The sequence below is a fragment of the Eubalaena glacialis genome, chromosome X, assembly GCF_028564815.1.
Source record: "Eubalaena glacialis isolate mEubGla1 chromosome X, mEubGla1.1.hap2.+ XY, whole genome shotgun sequence".
NCBI lineage: Eukaryota > Metazoa > Chordata > Mammalia > Artiodactyla > Balaenidae > Eubalaena > Eubalaena glacialis.
The window spans coordinates 37,405,551-37,426,581 of record NC_083736.1 but is presented as its reverse complement, the minus strand read 5'-3'; the positions used below and the strand labels follow the sequence as shown (position 1 = coordinate 37,426,581).

General features: G+C 41.4%; 1 protein-coding gene across 2 annotated transcripts; it reads right to left on the bottom strand.

Annotated features, from left to right (window-relative positions):
* Positions 1-999: 999 nt before the first annotated feature.
* ATP6AP2 (ATPase H+ transporting accessory protein 2) lies at positions 1,000-20,679 on the bottom strand. Of its 2 annotated transcripts, XM_061177895.1 has the most exons (9): positions 20,442-20,679; positions 14,035-14,165; positions 12,277-12,408; positions 7,543-7,638; positions 7,253-7,390; positions 6,156-6,209; positions 5,156-5,305; positions 4,053-4,172; positions 1,000-2,043 (listed from the first exon to the last, which is right to left on the bottom strand). In XM_061177895.1, the coding sequence occupies exons 1-9, from the start codon at positions 20,479-20,481 to the stop codon at positions 1,849-1,851; spliced, it is 1,056 nt and encodes a 351-aa protein (XP_061033878.1). In that variant the 5' UTR covers positions 20,482-20,679; the 3' UTR covers positions 1,000-1,848. The 2 variants fall into 2 exon arrangements, with proteins under 2 accessions (XP_061033878.1, XP_061033879.1); XM_061177896.1 differs by lacking the exon at positions 7,543-7,638.
* Positions 20,680-21,031: the final 352 nt, after the last annotated feature.

Sequence of the window (21,031 nt, the reverse complement as noted above, 5' to 3'; positions counted from 1 at the left end):
GATGCCATTTACCCTGTAAGGATTAGTGCTGTCATGTTATTAATTTTTTTTCTTCTAGAACGTAGTCTCATCAGTTTTAAATTACAAAGGCACTGGTTTACTTCATATTTCATCATAACAATCTAACTTCTGTGGCAATATTTATATAAGAAACTTGTGAAAGAAAAATGAATTTTAACCACTCTGCAGCATTATAGATCCCTGTTCCCCAGACGTAGGCCCTGTTGGGTTCCGTGGGGGTCAGAGTGTTTCCGGGCTAGGTCGCTGAAAATGCCCTCACCCTCGTAAACTTGGCAGGGGGTAGTGGCGGAGGAGAACACTTGAGTGATTTTAGGACCATTAGTTTTTCTTTCCTGTGGAGTTATTAGCTTCACTATTTATAGTTCAATGAGAGGCAAAAAGAAAACAAAAATTTCCTCCACTCTATGGAAGTTTAACACTGTAACTGTCAATGGTATCCTGCAGTAGTGGTAGAAAACGCAGCTAAATAGACTCCGTCTTCTCAAACATGTTATTTAGAAATGATTTGATGATGTTCTTTGCAAAGAAGAGGCGGACACAGCTAATACTAAACCCAAGTAGAGTTCCCAGGGGCAGGGCAGCACAACTCTCTTACTAAAGTAACTTAGCTACATAATCATGAAGTTTAAAATTCTAATTGGGTAAGCTATAAGAATTTAAAACTGTATCCCTTAAGCCTTTACCTTATTAGTTCTTCATACTCTAATCAATTAGTTGTATATTCACCTTTTTGAATGCTATAGGGAAATTTAAGCCTTCCCTACCTGAAGTCTAGTGTGAATTTATCACATATTCTGTATAAATTCAGTAACAAGCATAGTAATTGAAATGTCTTCCTCAATTGGTAATGAATCTCAGGAGGCAGTGAGAATAATAATAAAAGTTTGTGTAACAAAACAGCCAATTTTAATTAGATTAAAACCCTTTTCAGTTAGGTTTTTATAATATAAAATAGATTTAATATTGAAATGACACAAATTTGGAATCATTATTAACTTTATTTATTTGCCACTCTTTATAGACATTGGTCCACTTCCACATGAAAAGTAGGGAGCATCTACTTCCACTTAACGTTCTATAGAACGATGTTGTACTGCAAACCAGAGTAACTTACTTACAAAAGGGGAAAAATTACTGAAATCATGCCCCAAGATGTCCCCCAAATGTTTTTGTGTGTATAATTACAAGCGTCTATAACTCCACAAAGCTAGTTCCTTCTTAGATCAATGTAGTATCTTTAATATCCACACCTGACCATTCGGATCACCAAACTTTCAGAAGAGGTTAAGAAACAGCTATAGTCTAGTCTGTCAATCAGATGGAAGTCCAAATCTAAGTAAGTGACTATATAAGCACATGCATAGACATACGTAGTTTAGAGCTGCTTGAAGTTAAAAACCTTTACTTTACTCGTTTCAGATTAAGATGTTTATGTTCATAGTATATAACAGTCCAATTATCACTTTCACCTGTCCTGTGTAAGGAAGTAAGGAAGTTAAGCATTTCAAAGTCAGTGCATTTTCCCAACATAAATAACACAAACTGTTATTTCAGTGCATGTTTCCAAATATTAAATGGAATGAAATTCATATTAAATGGTTATATCAATCATAGTATTTGAGCATATTATGGAACCTGTATCACACAAATCAACTCACATCAATACTATAATTAATTCACTCTAAAAGAACATCATCACAGGCACACAAAAGCGAGAACACAATCTGCTTTTTTTATAAATTTATACTATCTACTTTACACTAAAAGATTTATTATAACGAAACAGCCGATTTCCAAACCCCTTTCCTAAGTTGGCATAAGGAAAGTTCAATCCATTCGAATCTTCTGGTTTGTCATCCTATAAATGATGCTATCATATCCAGGATCCATGTTCCAAATATTGTAAGAGGTGATAATCACAGCCAAGGCCAAGGCGATCATTATCCAGAGTATCATGTTGAAAACCACTGGATATTCAAAATTATACTTATATGCGAGGTTATAGGTACTTGATGGGTCCTTCTACAGTAAAGAAAAGAAAATCACAGAGGGAAGAATGTTAAGTTAGGAAATTATCCCAATTTGCTAGCTATGATTCATTTATCTAACAAAGTATATATTAATAAGTGGCATAAGAGCTCCCTATATTAGGAGGAACCAAGAAGGGGGAGCCTTCAAAGAGAAGGTTAGCACACTGTTGGTGGAAGTATATACAGTGCTCCAACTGCTTGCAACGCCGATAAACTTGACCGTGTGCGTATACTGTGATCCAGCCAGTGCATGCCCTAGGGAACACTTCTAGATGTACCAAGACATGTGCAAGGCCATCCATCAACGGGATGAATAAATGTGGCACATCCAGTGGAACATATAGTAGTTCAGGTCATTTTACCGCTATGTTTATCAACTTACGTGGCTCTTAAAAACAATACTGAGCCTTTGCTCTGACAAAAATACATATAGTGTGATTCCATTTATAGAAAATTCACTTACAGGCAAAACCAAACATTACTTAAGGATAAATACATATGTATTAAAACTGTAAAGAAAAGCCAGGGACTGGTTAACATAATATTCAGGAGAGCAATTACCTCCAGATGGGGAGGGTAAAGGAATAAGACAAGAGGGAGCTTCAGAAGAACAAGTATTCTCTTCAGCTTTATAACGTTAAATGTTTAAAATTCTTTAACTAGTATTACATGTTACATACTTTGTACGCTGTGTGTGGAGGGTGTGTCCTGCCAGGGAGGTTTTACATTCGCTTCTGCTGGAGGCCACTGGTCTTACCAGCCTGGGGCTGAGGTTTGTGTTAATTTCTTGGCCTGGGGCTTCCTAGAACTTGCGGATAGTATAAATTTGAGCCTCAAACCCACATGAAGGTGGCCCTGTGGTTAAGGATTCCCTAGGAGACATTCCACCCCCAGCACATACCCCGACTGCACAGCCCCCAAGCTGCCTTCCTGTCTCCTTCTGCTGGCAGGCGGGCTGTTTTCTAGTCTCACTGCGGGCACGGCCCTTTCAGGGTCCCAGCTTCACGGGGAGGCGTCAGTTCCAACTCCCCACAGAGAGCCAGTTGCTCAGTAACCCAACTGGAAATGTTCCCAGGGCAGCCTGACTAACACAGTTCTCCAGTTCCCTTTCTACAGTTGCTCCTTAAGAGTTTCCCTTACTTTCTTGAGAGTTAAACTGTGCACTCAAGAGGGTGTTTACTTTTTATCCACTATTTATTTCTAGATGCTCTGTAGTCAGAAAATTTTTCGGTTTGTCTAGCCTGCCGTGCTGTCTTAAACAGAGGTCCTTCCACTCCTGTTAAGGATGGAAACAAGTCACATCTAGATTATCTTGACCACGTTACTTTTGAGCATCTCACTCTGAGTCCCACACAGCGACTGATAAAACTGAGGAGAGTGCTGGCTGCAAAATGGACCCAAAGGAGAGTGTCCATAAACGACTGGGAATCCGCCTGCTCTGAGAGATGAAGCCAGCTGAAGCCAGCTGTAAGTGATGTTCTTGGCCGTGCGCGCACACGCACTTGTTATATATACTAGGGCTGGCACCCTTGCCTATGATCCTCTAAATGCTTAAAAATCAAAGCAAGATCCAGGTCAAAAAATTGTATTATAAAGAGTGTACGTAGCCGGAAAATGGGAGACTGTACCACAAAGACAATGTACCGCTGAGAAAAGCAGACTCCACAAGTTGAGAGCGCCACACCACTCCCTCATGCTAACTTCTGAGGTCTTCTTGTAATACCCATATTTGAATTATCTTATGGGCTCTGACACATTTGCTTTTATCCCTAACAAAGTCTCGCATCCCTAACAAAGTCTTGCATTATCTGATTACAACCCCAAAGAACTGGGCATCACTGGCAAAACACACATACCTACGTGAATAAGAAACCTACGTTTTAATTGTTTTTTTCAGATTTACTGACTGCTCATTCATACTGCCCACAAGTGATACAGGATTTAGTGGGTTTTTGAGAGTTAATTTTACAATTTTAAAGCAGGATCTAAAAACATACTCACCGCTTGTTTTGCCTCAAGGATAGTCCTAGTCTTCCTCGCAAGGGATGTGTCGAACGATCTGACAGTCACTAACTCTACCACTGCATTCCCACTGTAGAGATTGTACATGTCATCTGCAAACTGAAGAGTTACTGACATTACTATGAATCTCAAAATACACACTTATTAAAATTTTTGTAAAGCTTCTGTGCACCTACAAGAACAAAAACAATTACCTCCTGGCTCATGAAATACACTGTGTCTTAAAATAGGCAAGTCTTAAAGGGTTTGATGATGTTAAAATATTCAGAAAAGTGTTAAGATTCAACATATAAACGTTCAAAATAAAATTACTTCCAGAAAGAAGGGTCACTGAATTTGTTGGTGTATAAATTGGGGGCAGGGAAGTAGGAAAAATGAAATCTTTGTGGTCTCTGGTTGATCACAAACATCTACAAAGATTTAACTATGAAGCCTCACTGAAGAGCTGCAGGTGAATAACGTCAAGGGCAGAAGAAAACTAGCGTTTACTAGTATCTACTAAATGTCTGGTACTGTGCTAAGTGTTCTCCTTCGATTATTTCATAGGGATTAGAGTTTCAGGGAAGATGAAAGTTCTGGCGCTGGATGGTGGTACAGTTGCCCAACAATGTGAATGTACTTGGCGCCACAGAGCTGTACACTTAGAAATGGTTAAATGGTAAATTTATGTTAGATATATTTTACCATGCCAAAAAGAAAAAGAAAAAGAAAAAAGTACTGTGCTAGAGTTATTGATCATTTCCTATGCTGCCTATGCCAGCATTAGAAAGAGAGACATCCCTGGGATTTCCCTGGTGGTCCAGTGGTTAGGACTTGGCACTTCCACTGCCAGGGCCCGGGTTCAATCCCTGGTCGAGGAACTAAGATCCTGCAAGCCGCTCGGCAAGGCCAAAAAAAAAAGACGGACATCCCAACATACACCTGTGACCTACTCCATCCTCGGTCACTGAAATTAGAGGGCCCTCAAAGAAGGTGAGTAAAAGACTTCAATCAATAGTATTTCACGAAGCAGATTTTTCCCATTAGGAGGCTAAAAGTCAAATGCTCATACTCTAACTGCTCACACCCCATTGATGGTTTACCTTTTGTAGAGCATCAACAAGGATCTTAGAAGCATCTCTAAATTGTTCAGAGTCTTCCCCGTAACGTTTCCCAATTTCGTCCAAACCTGCCAGCTCCAGTGAGTATAAATCAGGAGAATGATCCTTGGCTAGATGCTTATGTCGAGACAACTTAGGAGAAAAAACAAACAAAAGGAAATAGATGAAGTATTGTCAAACACAGCCAGTTGGAGTTTTACACTTAACTGAACTAGGCAGAAGCACCCCAGGGTACCACAATAGTCTAGAACGGTGGCAAACAGAACTGGTTTAAATGGGAGTTTCTGATAAAACAAATCCAACACAAATCTCATTTTTAGGCGCAGTTATAATAAAAGCGCTTTTAAAAATTTCTTAGTTTAAAAACCTCAGATACGGGCCAGGGTATGAGAGAACAGATGGTTGGACCAGTTTGATCCCAGGAGAGACGAGCCATCAGTGCTCACAGAGCAGACACCTCCCACACCACCAGCACTACACTTCCACACTCCCCAAACCAACCCCACTGAGAGTTTGGCCAACAACTTCAGAAGATAGCACACGGGTAAGATTTTCTATTTCATCATAGGAGGGTTTTTTTAAAAAAATCACCAAAAAAAAAAAAGAATACACTACAGGCATATATATTCTCTTCCTGACTTGGTCGACTGTGTTATTAGTCCAAACTGTTTAAGTCTTAATGTCTGACAAGAAATCAACAGGTCAGGACCACAGCCAGGGTGGCCTTACTCCTAAGCCTGTGTTCTTGGAAGATATATTAATACTTACTATCCCTCCTAAAGGTAGAAATGCAAAGTAATTTGTTAACATGAGATGAGTTCAAAATTCCCAACACCACCACTGCTTTCTCAACTTTCATGGAATCATAAATCTAGGGCATACTTAAACTTCTTGACCGGTTTCACTATCATTCAAGGACTCTCTAGAAATGTCTTCTGGAACCAGAATAAATGGAACTGAAAAATTAGAGAAGCCTACTTACCAAACTTGAAATATCATGTAGCACTTGCAGTTCAGAAAGAAAAAGCAGATCAACCTGCAGAGAGCAAAGAAATGAGCATTATTTTAAATATGCATCTAAGATCTATATTTGCCATCTATCAAATAAGGCACAGGATATTACAGACATTAAGTACATGAGTGAATTTATGCAACAACTGTCCTCCATTTGCTAGGTTCATTTCAACTGAAAATGCTTATAAAACCGTATTTCCTAACAAAAAGGTGACAGTCATTCTCCAGCACAGTGACTACCACTCAAATAGCTTTATTTTTTTTTAAGGAATGCTTTTTTGTGTGTTTTATTATTTTTTTAAAATTTATTTATTGTATTTATTTATTTTTGGCTGCGTTGGATCTTCCCGGACCGGGGCTCGAACCCGTGTCCCCTGCATTGGCAGGCGGATTCTTAACCACCGCGCCACCGGGGAAGTCCCAACAGCTTTATTTTTTGATAAAGCTGTGATAAAGCATCTAAACTGGTTTTCCCTCAGGGCATCAGAATATTCTGGCGCACTGCAACGAGGTCCTGCCAATAGCCTGCTTTGCTCACATCCCTTGAAGAATAAAAGATGGTGGTCCTGGTCATCCAGAGTAGGTGAAGAAGGGAGGCTACCACAAAGGTGGCATGCCATGTGGTTAAAAGGGTGCATGAACAGGTGGTGAAGCTGACATACAGGAGTCGAAAGTAAGGGTGGTGCCCTCCACTGTACAGTCAAGAATGAATTAGAAAAATGAGGCAACACATCAAAAGTGGCAGTGAATAATGGCTCCCACATTACCAGATCCACACAGCTCTACCAACTACCAACTAGTTACTGTGATTTCTGGCCTGTCAGGATTAATTGGTGGCAACCCTTGCGCTAGAATGTAGTGCTATTTATTACACAGATCAGCTCACAAAGAGATGAGATTCATTTCTTAAAAATTACACTAAAGGAAAAAAGAATCTACTCCAAGCAATAAACTTGCAAAACTTTTCATTTTCTAAAATTTCAAGTTTGCTCTAAAGTCAGGAGCATAAGAAATGGGAACTTACTAATGATATTCATTTATTCATTCAATAACTGCACTACTTACTTCATTGTTCCTACTCAGAGAATTGAGGGGAAGTGAACTGAGAACAGAGTTTTCTTGAAACAGTCGATTGCGGAGCTGTCTTAGTGTTACTGAGAGATCTTCAAAAACCGAGTTTGCCTTCCCCACCATGTACACTCTCTGCAAGAATCCAAAATTTTGTTACATTCTACAGATTAATTCCAATATACAGAGGTCTGTCAGCAATTTTCATAAAATTAGTTTTAAATTTTCATTAAATAAAGAAAGCTTATTTTTTAAAGCATTTAAAATAAAAACTGTATCACACTTACTTCCTCACTGGGAGCCAACTGTAAAACTACAGGAGTTTCTTCAGAAAATAAGGAGTGAATGGAATTTGCAACGCTGTCAAGACTAAAAGGAACTGCCTGAAATTTTAATAGTGAGATCTTAATTATTATCTGAACCAAAATGGGAAGAAAAATCATTTACATAGTATTAAAAAAGGAGCCTTCAAAAAAAAAAAGTACCAGCATTTTCTATGGAAATTCAAAAGACCTAAATCATATCCAAACGCAAAGAGCCCTTTTGAGGGCACAGAAGATTAAACAGCCCCCTAGGAGGCCAATGAGTTTGTGTCTCCAAATGTGCCTAAATGAGAAAAAACGTGCAAAATGAAGGAGAAAACACTACCTTGCACAAACGACCATTTTCTGGTGGTCATTCAGGTATTTTAAGCAGCAATACATCTGGTTTCAATATTGATAAAATGTGCCACAATGAATGTATATTCTACAATAATGTATTAACTTGCATTTAAGAGAAGGTCAAAGGAATTTGAAGACGAATATAATTGAAAGAGAGACCTCATTTTTCATTTCAAAATTTTAAAAATAATAAGATGTAGGGTTTGGTCTTCAGATAGACTGAAGACTCTTAGGCAAGGCATAAAGTATGTCACAAGAATTCTGAATGTGAAATTTATCTTGGGAACACATGATATTAATAAACTGAAATAGCTAATTGTGATAACATGTACTTTTTTCCGTGAATTTATTATTAAAGTGTAACATACATATAATACGGTGCACAAATCTTGGAGTAACAGCTCAAGGAATATTTACAGATGGATATGCTCATATAACCCAACCAGAGCAAAACAAAACATCAGCACTCTGCAAGCCTCTCTACCCACTCCCTCCACCCCCAAGGGTTACCAAAATTCTGACTTCTATTCCCATAGACCTGTTTTTGCCCCACATTATTTTTTAAAATTATGGTAATTTTTCCCCTCAAAAACTTATTTATTCTCAATATTATTACAACAAGCAGTACAGTAGTAATGTTTCTGTTTTAATGGAGACTTCGTACAGTGATTTTTTTTTCCAGTAATTCCCTTTACTATTAAAAGGTTCATGTATATAAGTAGCTCGTTAATGTGGGCCAGGCAGAAATAAATGTGATTAATAAATGTGAAGTGTTATCTATTTTTACTCTTACACAAGATGCATATTAACTCTTCCCCAAATTCTCTTAAACTAAGTTAATGAGTAACTGAAGAAGGGGAAGAGTTCCAGCTTGCAAAAGCATCCTGTTACAAGCTCCCTGAGTCAGCCACAAGCGCTCCTCCTTTTGCAGGCACACACTTCACTTCCTTGGGCTTTGGAAGGAATATGAGAACATGTAACACAAACTCTCCAGCCTCATTTCACCTCAGTGGCACACACAGCAGGAAAGTTGAAGATTAAAGGTAACGTGTCCCTAGCAATCAAATTGGAGAAGCTACTGAGTCAGGTGAGCGCCAAACTGTGAAGGAAAAGAAAAAATTATATAGACTGCTATACTCAAAAAGGAAAAAAGGTCATGCTTAAAATCCCATGATTGTTTTCTTCTACTACATTATAAGGATACACGTTTGTCCTGGGAAAAATGGAAATTCTGTATCTACAGGACTTGAAAATCTAATGATAACAGCTAGCTAATCAAATAGAAGCTTTGTTAAGTGGAATTCTAAGGCTTTTTTTTTTTTTTTCTTCTGGTGGACTTTTCCCTCGGAGCCTTATATCTATCTTTCCACCTACTGCCAGTAAAAGTATTAGAAGCGGTCAGTCAGGGTCAAGCAATAACACGACCTCTTTTCACAGCTTCTACTCCTGTAAAATGAGGCTAGTCTGTTTTAAAATGTTTAGTTTTGGATTGTAGGCTAATGAAAATCTTAATGGCATATTGGATTTTTAATATACTTTTTTATTTTTATTTTTTGGCTGTGCTGCGTGGCATATGGGATCTTAGTTCCCTGACCAGGGATGGAACCTGTGCCCCCTGCAGTGGAAGCGTGGAGTCTTAACCACTGGACCGCCAGGGACGTCCCATATATACTTTTTTAAAAGAGATCTTCTACAGTGATTTTTACAGAAATCACACAACAAGCTACTTAATAATCTTTGAGAAGACTAAAAGTATCTTTTTCACATGTCTTTCATTTTTATTGTTCCCTTCCTTCCATTTACTCTGAAATTCTTCTGGTTTCTTTAGCTCATTAATTTCCAATCTTTTAAATTATCTAACGTGCATGTAGGGTTATAAATTTTCCCTCTTCTTACCACTTTAGCTGTACCCTTTAAATATATGGCACATTTGTGATATTCAGTTCCAAATAATTTCAACACTTCCACCATAATTTTCTCCTCAACCAATGAATTATTTAGGACTGTGTCTATTTCAGCTATCTTTTCTTGTTGGCTTTTTAAAAATTAATGTTTAAGAGTTATATATACATGTGGTTTAAAGAGACAAACAATTCTTTAAGACTTTCTATGGAAGATAAGGTTGCCTGTCCATTTCCTATTTCTCTGAGGTACTCACTTTCTTTCCTCCCCCATCTTTTTTCTTCCTCACTTCGAGTTAATTTTTCCAGTTTTATTGAGATACAGTTGACATACATCACTGCGTAAGTTTTAAGGTATACAACATGATGGTTTGACTTAAATATACTGTGAAATGATTACTGCAATAAGTTTAGTGAACATAAAGAAAATTTTTTTCCTTGTGATAACTTAGAGTTTACCCTCTTGACAACTTTCATATGTATCACACAGCAGTGTTAACTACAGTCATCATGCTGACTGACTGAACATTACATCCTTAGTACCTATTTATAGCACTCACCTTCAAATCCTTTGTTTCCTTTTCTTTTTACCACCACCTCTAAATAATGTTTATACTACTCCATCTTGATTTTTCGATTTTAGGCATTATGTATTTATCGCCCGTTACAGAAAATGAGGATCTAGCTCTCCCACATTACCAACCACAGCCCTATCCCCTTACAAGCACTCTGTTTCTATCTCTCCACCCTCCCAATAGTTACAATTTTCATTTCTGTATCATTTTATTATAACTACTTAAACAATATTCTCAGCCTAGCTTCATACTGTGCAATTCCTGCTTTTCCTTTCTTGCGCTTCTGGTCCCTAATGGCAATGATGAGAAATCTGCTACCATTTTACTCTCATTCCTTGGTCATGACAGCGTCTTTTCTCTCTGGGAAGATTATCAGCGTCCTTGACAGTTCTTCAATTTCACTATATTTAGGTGTTATTTGGCTTTAGCCTACCTCAGTGTGCTCTAAACCTGAGGAGTCGTATCTTGTGTTTGTTTCTACCATTTCCAAGCATTTTTTAAGGTATCATTTTGTTATTGTATTCAGATTTAACTGCATTGTGGTCAGAGAGGGTGGTTTATATGATACTGATTATTATCCATTGAGATTTGCCTTGTGGCCTAGTACATGGTCATTTTTTGTAAGCATGTCATGTGTGCTTGGAGATAATGTATACCAGACCACAGGAAAAGTGTGAAACCCCCCACCACCACCAAAATCAGCATCATATAGACCAGTGTTACAATGCAGTGAAATTAGAAACTGAAAAATTAAAAATTATTTTGAAAGAACCCGTATGTTACAACACTTCTAAATAACTCATGGGTTAAAGAAATCAGTATAAATTACAAAATATTTTTAAGTGAAAATGAAAGCACCACATATCAAAAATATCTTTTAACTGCCTCTGGTTTCTATCCCTTCCTTTAACTCTTTCACAATTTTAATATATGTATTTTTAAATCTCTTTTTGAGGCTGGTCTGTTATCTGTAGTAGTTCTAGGGGGATGAATTCTGTTTGTTGCACCTGCTGACTTTCTCATGGCATTTCTTCCTTCAAGTGTTTGGTAAATTCAACTCCTCTTCAGTTCTTTTTTTACCGAAGGAGCCCTGGGCTGGGGAGGTGTCTGTGTGGGGTGGATTGTGTGAATTTGGAGCATGTGACTCTGCACAGCACAAGCCCATAGTTCCGATTTCTCTTAGGGGGGCTCTTTGGGCCCCACAGCTAAGGGTGGCAACCCAGCTCCTTCATGGTAGCCCTGGGGCAGCTGGGGTTTTAATAGTCCTCCTTTCAAGAACAAGACAGCATTTTATAGCCCCAGGCTTTCTGTAGGGAACACAATTTCACCTTCAGCTCCTGCTCACCATTGTGGCTTCTGAATTCTCTATTCATATCTGGCACCTGTGTGTATCCCTTCCTCGCTTTCAAGTTTAGTGATACATGTAAAGATGTTTGGTGACTTCTATATGCTTACAGTAGAAGGAGGGCCTCTCAACAGCTCAGTCAGCCATATTGCCTGAAAGGCCAGTGAAGGAATAAGTGAGCCAGCAAAATTGCCTCCAGTCTCCTTCTTACACAAAAATGATAAAATTCTGAAGGGAAGGTGACAAAATAATGCCCTAGAAAATGTCAGCAGGTTACACCCTCAACTGGTTTCTCTTTTTTGAGCCTCTGACTATTCTGAGTGGGCCAATTTCTCTACCTTAGAAAGTATTCTCATCCATAGCAAACAGCCAAGTCTCAATAAATTTACAACCATCATATAATAATAATAAAAAAAAACTATTTTACTTATCAGTGCATTAAAAAAAAAAGACGAGTGCTTAGAACACAATCCATAATGACAGCTGACAAGATAAAATTTTAAATGCATCCCTTTAATTCTTTATAATAAATACTCACATTTTCCAAAGGGTACGAAATGACACTGCCTGGGGGTAGAGCAAGCTTGTCCACTCCCTTCACCGTCACCATAACGGTAGCCCGAGGACGGTGGAATAGGTTACCCACTGCAAGTCCCGGCCAAGAAAGGTCCTACACATTGAAAAGTGTGAAACTGTGCCAATTATCAACGCAGGAAACCATTTCCCTAATAACATCTAACAAGCAGAATTAAGGGGTACTGGGATGACACTGGCAATGAAAACTCACAGGGACAGCAAATGTCTTATTTAAAGCAGTAGTTGCAATCTCCTAATTGAGGATGCTGATTTCTACCTTCTTCATTTTCTTAAACTTCTACAGACTTGAAACAATAAAGTCTAATAATAAGTCATCTCAAACCTTCTGTGGAAAAAAGCAGGCAAATAAACAAAATGTAGGTACTTTTCAAATTCCAGATTACAAAACATTCTCTTTTCCATATAACCATGGACATTTCCTTCCCTCACATCATTCTTTGCCCTTACCTACAGCATCACTTTTCTCTTTCACAGTGACACAGCAAGGCTACCATTACAACATTCTCTTTAGGCTAAGTGCTTTATAAATAAAATTCCTGCTGAAAGTAACTCATAGTAGTTTATTAATAATTATTTCTAAAGGTTACTTTGACAGCCATTTGTAGTCAAAATTAAGTTTGTAAAGAACTAGGTGCAAATTTCATCCTTAAATGTAAACAACCCATCAGGTTCACGCAAGGAATGCAGGGGCTCCACCCAAAGGCCCAGCAGAGAGGCAGTTCCCATGCACTGCTTCTGGTTTCAAGGGCACTCAGGACCTAGGAAGAATGTTCCTTTGAGTGACTGATGATATCTAGAGACCACCTCAAAAGCACCAAAGTTTAAAGTGGGAGGAGATAGGAAGATAGAGCAAACTCCATCTCCTTTCTTCCAGCCCTGAGCTTTATAAGATGTCTCATACTGACTGGCCCTAGGCCCCCTACGCAACAATCATGTAAGTAGCCAGATATTACAACAGGTTATGGCTACTGACCACACTATTTTCCTAAACTCAGGTAAGATGCATATACATTTTATCATTCATAACAAATTGCAATGGACTGAATGTTTGTGTCTCCTCAAAATTCATGTTGCAAAATCCTAATCCCTCCAGTGTGACGGTATTAGGAGGAGGGGCCTTAGGGAGGTAACTACATTATGAGGATGGAATCCTCATGAATGAGATTAGAGCACCCTTATAGAGGGGACCCCAGAGGGCTCTCTCCGGCTCTCTCCACCATGTGAGGATACAACAAGAAGTTGGCAGTCTGCAACCCAGAGAGGGCCTTCACCAGAACCCTACCGTGCTGGCACCCTGATCGCAGACTTGCAGCCCCTAGAACTGTGAGAAATAAATGTTTATAAAGCACCCAGTCTATGGTACTTTGTAACAACAGCCTGAACCAAGACACAAATCTATCATGTGTACTGGAAAAACACAATAAAATTATACATCCTATTAATAGTAGGACAGATGCATTCTCTTATATAACAAAGAACGTCACTACTATGAATAAACGATTACATGGTTAATGTTTTATAATGATTTGTTTTCATAATCGAGCTTGGAACACTTATCCAAAATCTCCCTGACTACAAATAAGCTTTTTACTTTTGTAATCTGTACCTATGTTTGCCCGTTGCTTTCCTGGCCTATTAGCAGAACTCAACAAAAATGCTTTCAGAAGCAGCTCCAAATATTTTTTTTAAATACACATACTTCTTTCACAGAGAAGCCCATGGACAATGCAGCCACGTCTGGGATTCGCTCTCCTGGTATGGGCCAATTTCCATCCCGGAAAACAACAGACCCTGGTGATCTTAATATACTAAACTCGTCCCCTAAGACACCTGAAAGGAAAACAGATTAATAAATGATCACCATCATAAATCTTTTGCACCCACATTGAAAATTATTAAATATAATACATACTTTCCCATTCTCCATTGACTTTAGCATACTAAATTTTTGATTGGACAAAATGCTGAAACCTAAACATCAACAAATTCTTTTTCAAAGTATCACTGTAAGAATTTAAGTCCATACATTCTGCTGTAACAAAGTTACAACTATGAAACAAGATTCTCCTAATGACCTAGGTGCCTTCCTACAGATGGCCCTTAAACGGGGGCATGTGGCAATTTTGCAAGAATTAGAAATCAGCAGCATTTCTCCAGATTTTTAAAGAACAGAAACCAAAACCTTGGCCCAGACCAGAAAGGAAGAAAAGAAACTTGAAATCTCTAAATTATTTCTACCATCAAGGGCTTCCCTGATGGCTCAGTGGTTAGGAATCCGCCTGCCAATGCACGGGACACGGGTTCGAGGCCTGGTCCAGGAAGATCCCACATGCCGCGGAGCAGCTGAGCCTGTGCTCTAGAGCCCACGAGCTGCAACTACTGAGCCCACGTGCCACAACTACTGGAGCCCGCGTGCCTAGAGCCCGTGCTCCGCAACAAGAGAAGCCACCGCAACGAGAAGCCCACACACCACAACGAAGAGTAGACCCCGCTCACCGCAACTAGAGAAAACCCGCGCACAGCCACGAAGACCCAACACAGCCATAAATAAATAAATAAATATTTCTACCGTTGATCCTCTCTTGAAAATGCAAATTCATAAAATTCCTAGTATATCATGCCAAAACTTCAGCAGGTTAGTATATCTCAGGATAGATCATAGCTTCCCTTATGTCCCACAGGCAAAGCTAGTGAAATGAGTACTGTCAAATGGGGGGGTCCACGTTACGAGTCAGAATGTAAAATACTTCAGACTCTAGAAACAAAGTCCAGGACATAGTATTTCCAATGCACATATCAAGAGGCTGAGAAAAGGTATTCTGTAATAATAAAGTCAACTAGTCTAGGGGTATGGGGCCTGGGATTAAGAGGTGAGAATGAGAATAAAGGGACTATGTTAGGGGCTCCCCTGGTGGCGCAGTGGTTGAGAATCTGCCTGCTAATGCAGGGGACACGGGTTCGAGCCCTGGTCTGGGAAGATCCCACATGCCGTGGAGCAACTAAGCCCGTGAGCCACAACTGCTGAGCCTGCGCGTCTGGAGCCTGTGCTCCGCAACAAGAGAGGCCACGATAGTGAGAGGCCTGCGCACCGCAATGAAGAGTGGCCCCCGCTTGCCGCAGCTAGAGAAAGCCCTCGCACAGAAACGAAGACCCAACACAGCCCAATAAATAAATAAATAAATAAATAAATAAAAAGATTCCAGTTTTTTAAAAAAAAAAAAAAAAAAAGGGACTATGTTATAGGCCCTCCAAGGCTAAGGATGAGGTATCTTGCTTCTTCACCCATCGTGAGTTAACCCAATCATGTCTAGATTACACAAGGACAAGTAACTAATGGAAACTTTCGAGTTCCTATGAAAAGATTAGTTCCAAGTCCAAAACAAATCTTGGTCATGCCTAGTACAGGAAAATTAGACTTTAATAAAGCATCACTGTTACTCTCTTGACCTAAGGAAAGTACCGCTTACAGGCTATGGGAATAACGTTGGAAGCAGCAGTAAATGTTTCGGTGTTGCAGTATTGACAGTAAATAAAAGGCCTCAGGATGGTGCTGATACAACATGAAGAGTTACGAGTTTCATTCAGCACAGCCACTAGAGCAGGAATTTCCAAACTGCTCTAGCCAAAGGCAGACAAAAAAAATTTAGCAGAATGGAATGGCAGTTTGTAAATGATAGACATCTTGGTTCGCTGAAGTAGTAGTTAACTGCAAACTCTAAGGAAAATGGGGCAGCAAGGAAGGCATACTTTCTGAATACCATACACACTTAAAGAACAAGATCTGGATCTGGAGATTGCCTTGTTTGAGACGCAGCCCTACTCACTCGACCCCAGCAGAGCTCTACTAAATTACTTCGCCTCAGCTTTACAGTTAGAAGCCACTTCCACACCTGTACAACAGCCCTTCAGGAGCCTAGAGCTTTAGAAAACCTTACAAAGACTCCTGTACTGAGAAACTGCTGCTTCACGCAGGCATCTCCGGGATACCTGAAAGAAGGTCACCCATCCTCTACCTGAATATGACCAGTGAATGGGGATGCCACCTCAGCACTACGTTTGCCAGCAATCATCTCCATTGTCCCAACATTCTAATCCTTTAAAAAGTTTAAGAAGTTGGCTTCCCAACTTCTCTCAACTTCCAGTTGTATCACTCCCAACTCAGTCTCACCAGATAACCTCATCTCCAGCTTCCTGCTTCCTCTCCCCATCACAAGTTTATCTGCACAAGCCCCTAGCCTTATCTCCTCTCCCTCCAGGTGCTGGCAGGGATGTCCCTCCTCCGGTTGAAAATACCCCATGGTTCAGCCTTCAAGGGACCTTCATTCATTCACCTACTGAATTATTCATTCAGGGTTTATTAAGTCTCTATTCTGGAACAGACGATGTATCAGGAGTTAGGTGGCTCTATGGTTTGGGGCATACGAAGCTGGCCCTGTACAATATGAGCTCCACGAGGGCAGGGGTTTCAGTCTGTCTTGTTCACACAATATCCCCAGGGCTGAAAACCGTGCCTGGCACACCGGTGCTCAATAGATACTTGTTGAGTGAATGAATGAAGCCACACGTTGCACTAGCCGTTTCCCCTCTCAACTGGCTCTTTCGCTTCAGCATAAAAATACGCGTAGGGTGCTCCCATTCTAAAATCCAAACCACAAAACCCTTCCTTTGGTCCTACCAGCCTCCACCTACCTCTGCTTCCCTTCAGACGAAGAATCCTGGAAGAGTTGTCAGCCATCACTGGCTCCGCTACTTCTTCATCTCCTGTTTGCTACCTAACCCACAGGTTCTGACCCCACCATGCCACTGAAATGACTCACCAAATCCCAAAGACAATTTTCAGCCCTCAATTTATGTAACTTCCCAAAGCAACTGATACTGACAACTCCTTCCTTGAAACTCTCCTGCCTTGGCCTCCATAAGCCCGGGCCCCTGGTTTTCCTTCCAATCCCTCTGGCTGCTTTTCTCCTCAGTTTCTTCCCCTTCCCATCCTTTAAAGCAGTGACGTCCAAACTTTTGAGATTTCAACCCTTTCAGTATAAAGTTTGAAAGTATTCCCAATATACATATATTTACTTATAAAGTATACATTTGTAGTATAAAATATATATTCATAATATATTACAGAACACACAAAATAGAAATTTTTTAAAAGGATGAGACACCTTAGTATTCTTCCCAATTTAATCATGAGAAAATAGCAGACAAGCCCAAACTGAGGGACATTCTACAAAAATATCTGACCATTACTATAAAAAGAAAAGAAAATAAGAGACAAATGGAATTTCCAGTACATTCTTCTGGCATCCCAATATCACTGGGCACACTCCACTTGGGAGATCTGCAGCTCCATTCCTGACCCTCACTGCTTTCTATTCTACACTGTTCTACAATGGAGTCTCCCCCTGGCTGAGCCCATCTACTCCCTAAGACTGCAAACACCAAAAACACACTAATGGCTCCCAGATTTTTATATTCAGCCTAGATTTCCCTTGAGCCTTAGGCCTACAGTCAGCTGAGCATTTCCTTCTAAGTCCCATGGGTCCTTAAAACTCAAGAGGTTCAGAACTGAATTCACCATTTTTCCATACACGCCTCCTACATTCTCTGTATCAAAGGATGACACCACCTTCCACCCAGCTGCTCGAATTAGTCATCTTTAAATCCTTCCTCAGCACCACAGCTAATCAACCAATGAATTCTGTCCATCTTTTGTTCTTCTTAGCTCACAACCCTTTCCCCTCCATGTCCAGGGTCTTCATCAGGCCCTCCCCACTTCAGGCCCTCCCGAGGCTTGCTAGAACTGGCCGCCTTATGACCCGTCATGCCACTCTCGGATCCAGCCTTCCCAGCACCTTTTCAAACTACAGATCTGAACATTCACCCTTAAGCTCAACCACCTTCACTCGATGCCCGGAGCCTTTGAGACAAAATCCAAAATGTAACACCCAAAGCACTTCACCACCCTTCCTTCTGGGATCTCCCCAACTTAACTCCTATACGTTTCCGCTCCACCAAACTATTCACTCTTTTGCTCTCACACCTCTGTGCTTTTACACATACTGTTCTGTCAAAAATGCCTTTTCTTCCCACCCCAACCTTTCACACATTTGCCTGTGAGGCACCCTGCCTAGGGAAATTTCCCCCAGCCTCCCCAGTCTGGGAGAGAGGTTAAGAATCCTTCCCCTCTTTGGGAACTCCCACCATACTATGCTGTCATCTATGAATGGGGATGGAATCAACAAGTGAAAAAATAAACAGGTCCTACTTTTGACCTCTGGGGCATCAGTGACCAAACTGAATCCCTCTTCAACATGACATCCCTTCAAATTCCATGTGTTCACCCTTGGCCTTTTCTCTCCAAGCTAAACATCTGAATTTTTTTCAAATACTCCTCATGACCTGGTATTCATAACCCTAGATCCCTTCCCCTGGTCTCTGGTTTGGTAACACCATTTTAAAGGACTCATATTTTTTTCTCAGATAGAGAAGTCAGATCTCTTAAAGATGTTTTCCATTAAATCACATTTAGTCATTGTGGAAAATAGTAATTTAACCTCATCTGACAAAACCATGCAGTGCAGAAGCTGACAGGATCAGATTCCTGATCTGTATGAACTAGACTATTATAGTTAGGAAAGCAGGTTCAAACCATATACAGAAGCAATTATTTTGCCTCAGACCAAAACCTAACAAAAACCCCTAAACCTCACTGAATCAAAATAATATCAATCATAACATTAAAACATGGAATTTCAGCGAGATGTTCAGTTAAATCACAGTATCAAAGGGAAGATCTTTAAATTTCAAAAACTGAATTTAAAAACTTAAAATAAAAAATTCCCCCAAAGAAATTGAGTAGATAGATCAGAACGACCTTGACAGAGCCAGAGACGAAAGGTACAATACAACCTTAAAATTTGGGGGTCATTAAAGTAAGTGTAACTATCATCAACACACAACACTGGGCACCTCCAGGGATGGAGAAAACCTGCAGATTTCAAAAATATCAAAGGTCTATACCTTCATGTAGAATTAAACCACCATTCCCAAAGTGGGGCATCTCAGCACCTCACAGAGCAGCGGCACAGGCGTCCTACAGATTTTTAACGTCTAGGTTTTAAATCGACACACTGGGGAACAGGGACCCATTCCTCCAAACTGTTCTCAAGTCGGCCTCTTGTTCACCACTGTGCTGCTAGTCCCAGCCCCCATCATTCCCACATTCTCACACCTGTGCCACGACACGTATAATGGGAAAGGCCCACGCTTTGGAACCAGCTGATCTGGGTTCAATTCCAGCTTTGCGGCTTACTACTTGTGTGCTGTTTGGGTAATTTATCTAGGCTTGACCACTCTGTAAAACGAGGGTGATATCCTCTTCTAAGGATTGGTGTAAAATTAACCGAATTACATGATACACGGTAAGAGGCCGATTATGAGCCACTTGCATTCCCCTTGTTGAATGCTAGGGAACCTAGGTTCCACGGAGAAAGCTACCATTTATTTGACATGTGACCCTAAGAACGTTGACTCACATCTTAGTTTCCAAATCCTTAAAATTGGGAACTATTGCAAACTACTGAGAGGAACTTTAAATTCTCCTTGAGAAATAATCATACAAAAACAATTACTCCACCTCCAACTTCCGTATCCTGAAACACTGGGGGGAGTGGGGAGATTTCACCAATTACTGATGACAACCGCTAGAAATGAAGACACCAGAAAAATGCAAAGAAAAGCAGCAGCTGATGGCAGCTGAGAAGTCTGCCTTCGCTTCTTCGCAGAGGGCTGCGGTTCAACAGTTGACTGAGAAATGCATCTCCGTCCTCCGAAGCGCCTCCCGAGCCGGAAGAGGCCGGAGCAAGACAGGCGGACGCGCCTTTCTTGAAGAGGCGGAGGGTGGAGGCCAGCTCAGGTGCCCCAAAGCAGCCCAGCCCCGCCCGGCCCCAGCAAGCCCGCCAGGCCGCGCCGCCACAGGCCGGCCCGGAGAGAAGGCGGAGAAGGAGGCGGCTGGGGCGATGCCATCGCCAGCTGCCCGCACTGCGGCATCCGCCCCACTGCCGCCCACCCGCAGCCGCCCCCGAGTCCCGCGGCCCGGGGCCTCACCCGCCACCAAGAAGGACAAGAGCACGACGAGCACAGCCATGGTTCCGCGGCGGCCGCAGCAGTGCAGGACGACAGGGAGCGGGCCGGCGGGACGCGAGCGACCACCGCAGCACGAGGGGGTGACGAGCTCGGGCTCGCCCCGACTCCCTGCTCGCCTCCTCTGGGACGGCTGCCGCCTTCTCCACCAACCGCCAGCTACGCCGCGGCCTGGGGAAAAGACGAAGCCTGGGAGACGTCGGCATCATGGGCGGAGCCTAACGTGATGGATGGAAGGCCCTGCCAATGGCAGGCAGCGATCGAAGAGCCGGGCAGTTCCTCCCCCGGCCCGTGACGACCGGTCACGGGATGGAGGGTAGGCCGGGTGGTCGGGGGCTGGGGGGGATGACGGAACCTGTCGAGGGGTCTAGAGAGCCCACAGGGTGGGGCTGCCTCCCGGGTGCGGACCCTTTCGCCAGTCTCGAGCGACGGTCTCCAACCAGGGTGTCTGTCCCGGTCGCGTGGCCCCGCCCCGCTACGGGTGCAGCTGTGGAAGCTGCAAGGCTGGTTTGGGTCTCGCTATAACAATTACACAGATGCTGAGCACCTGCTGG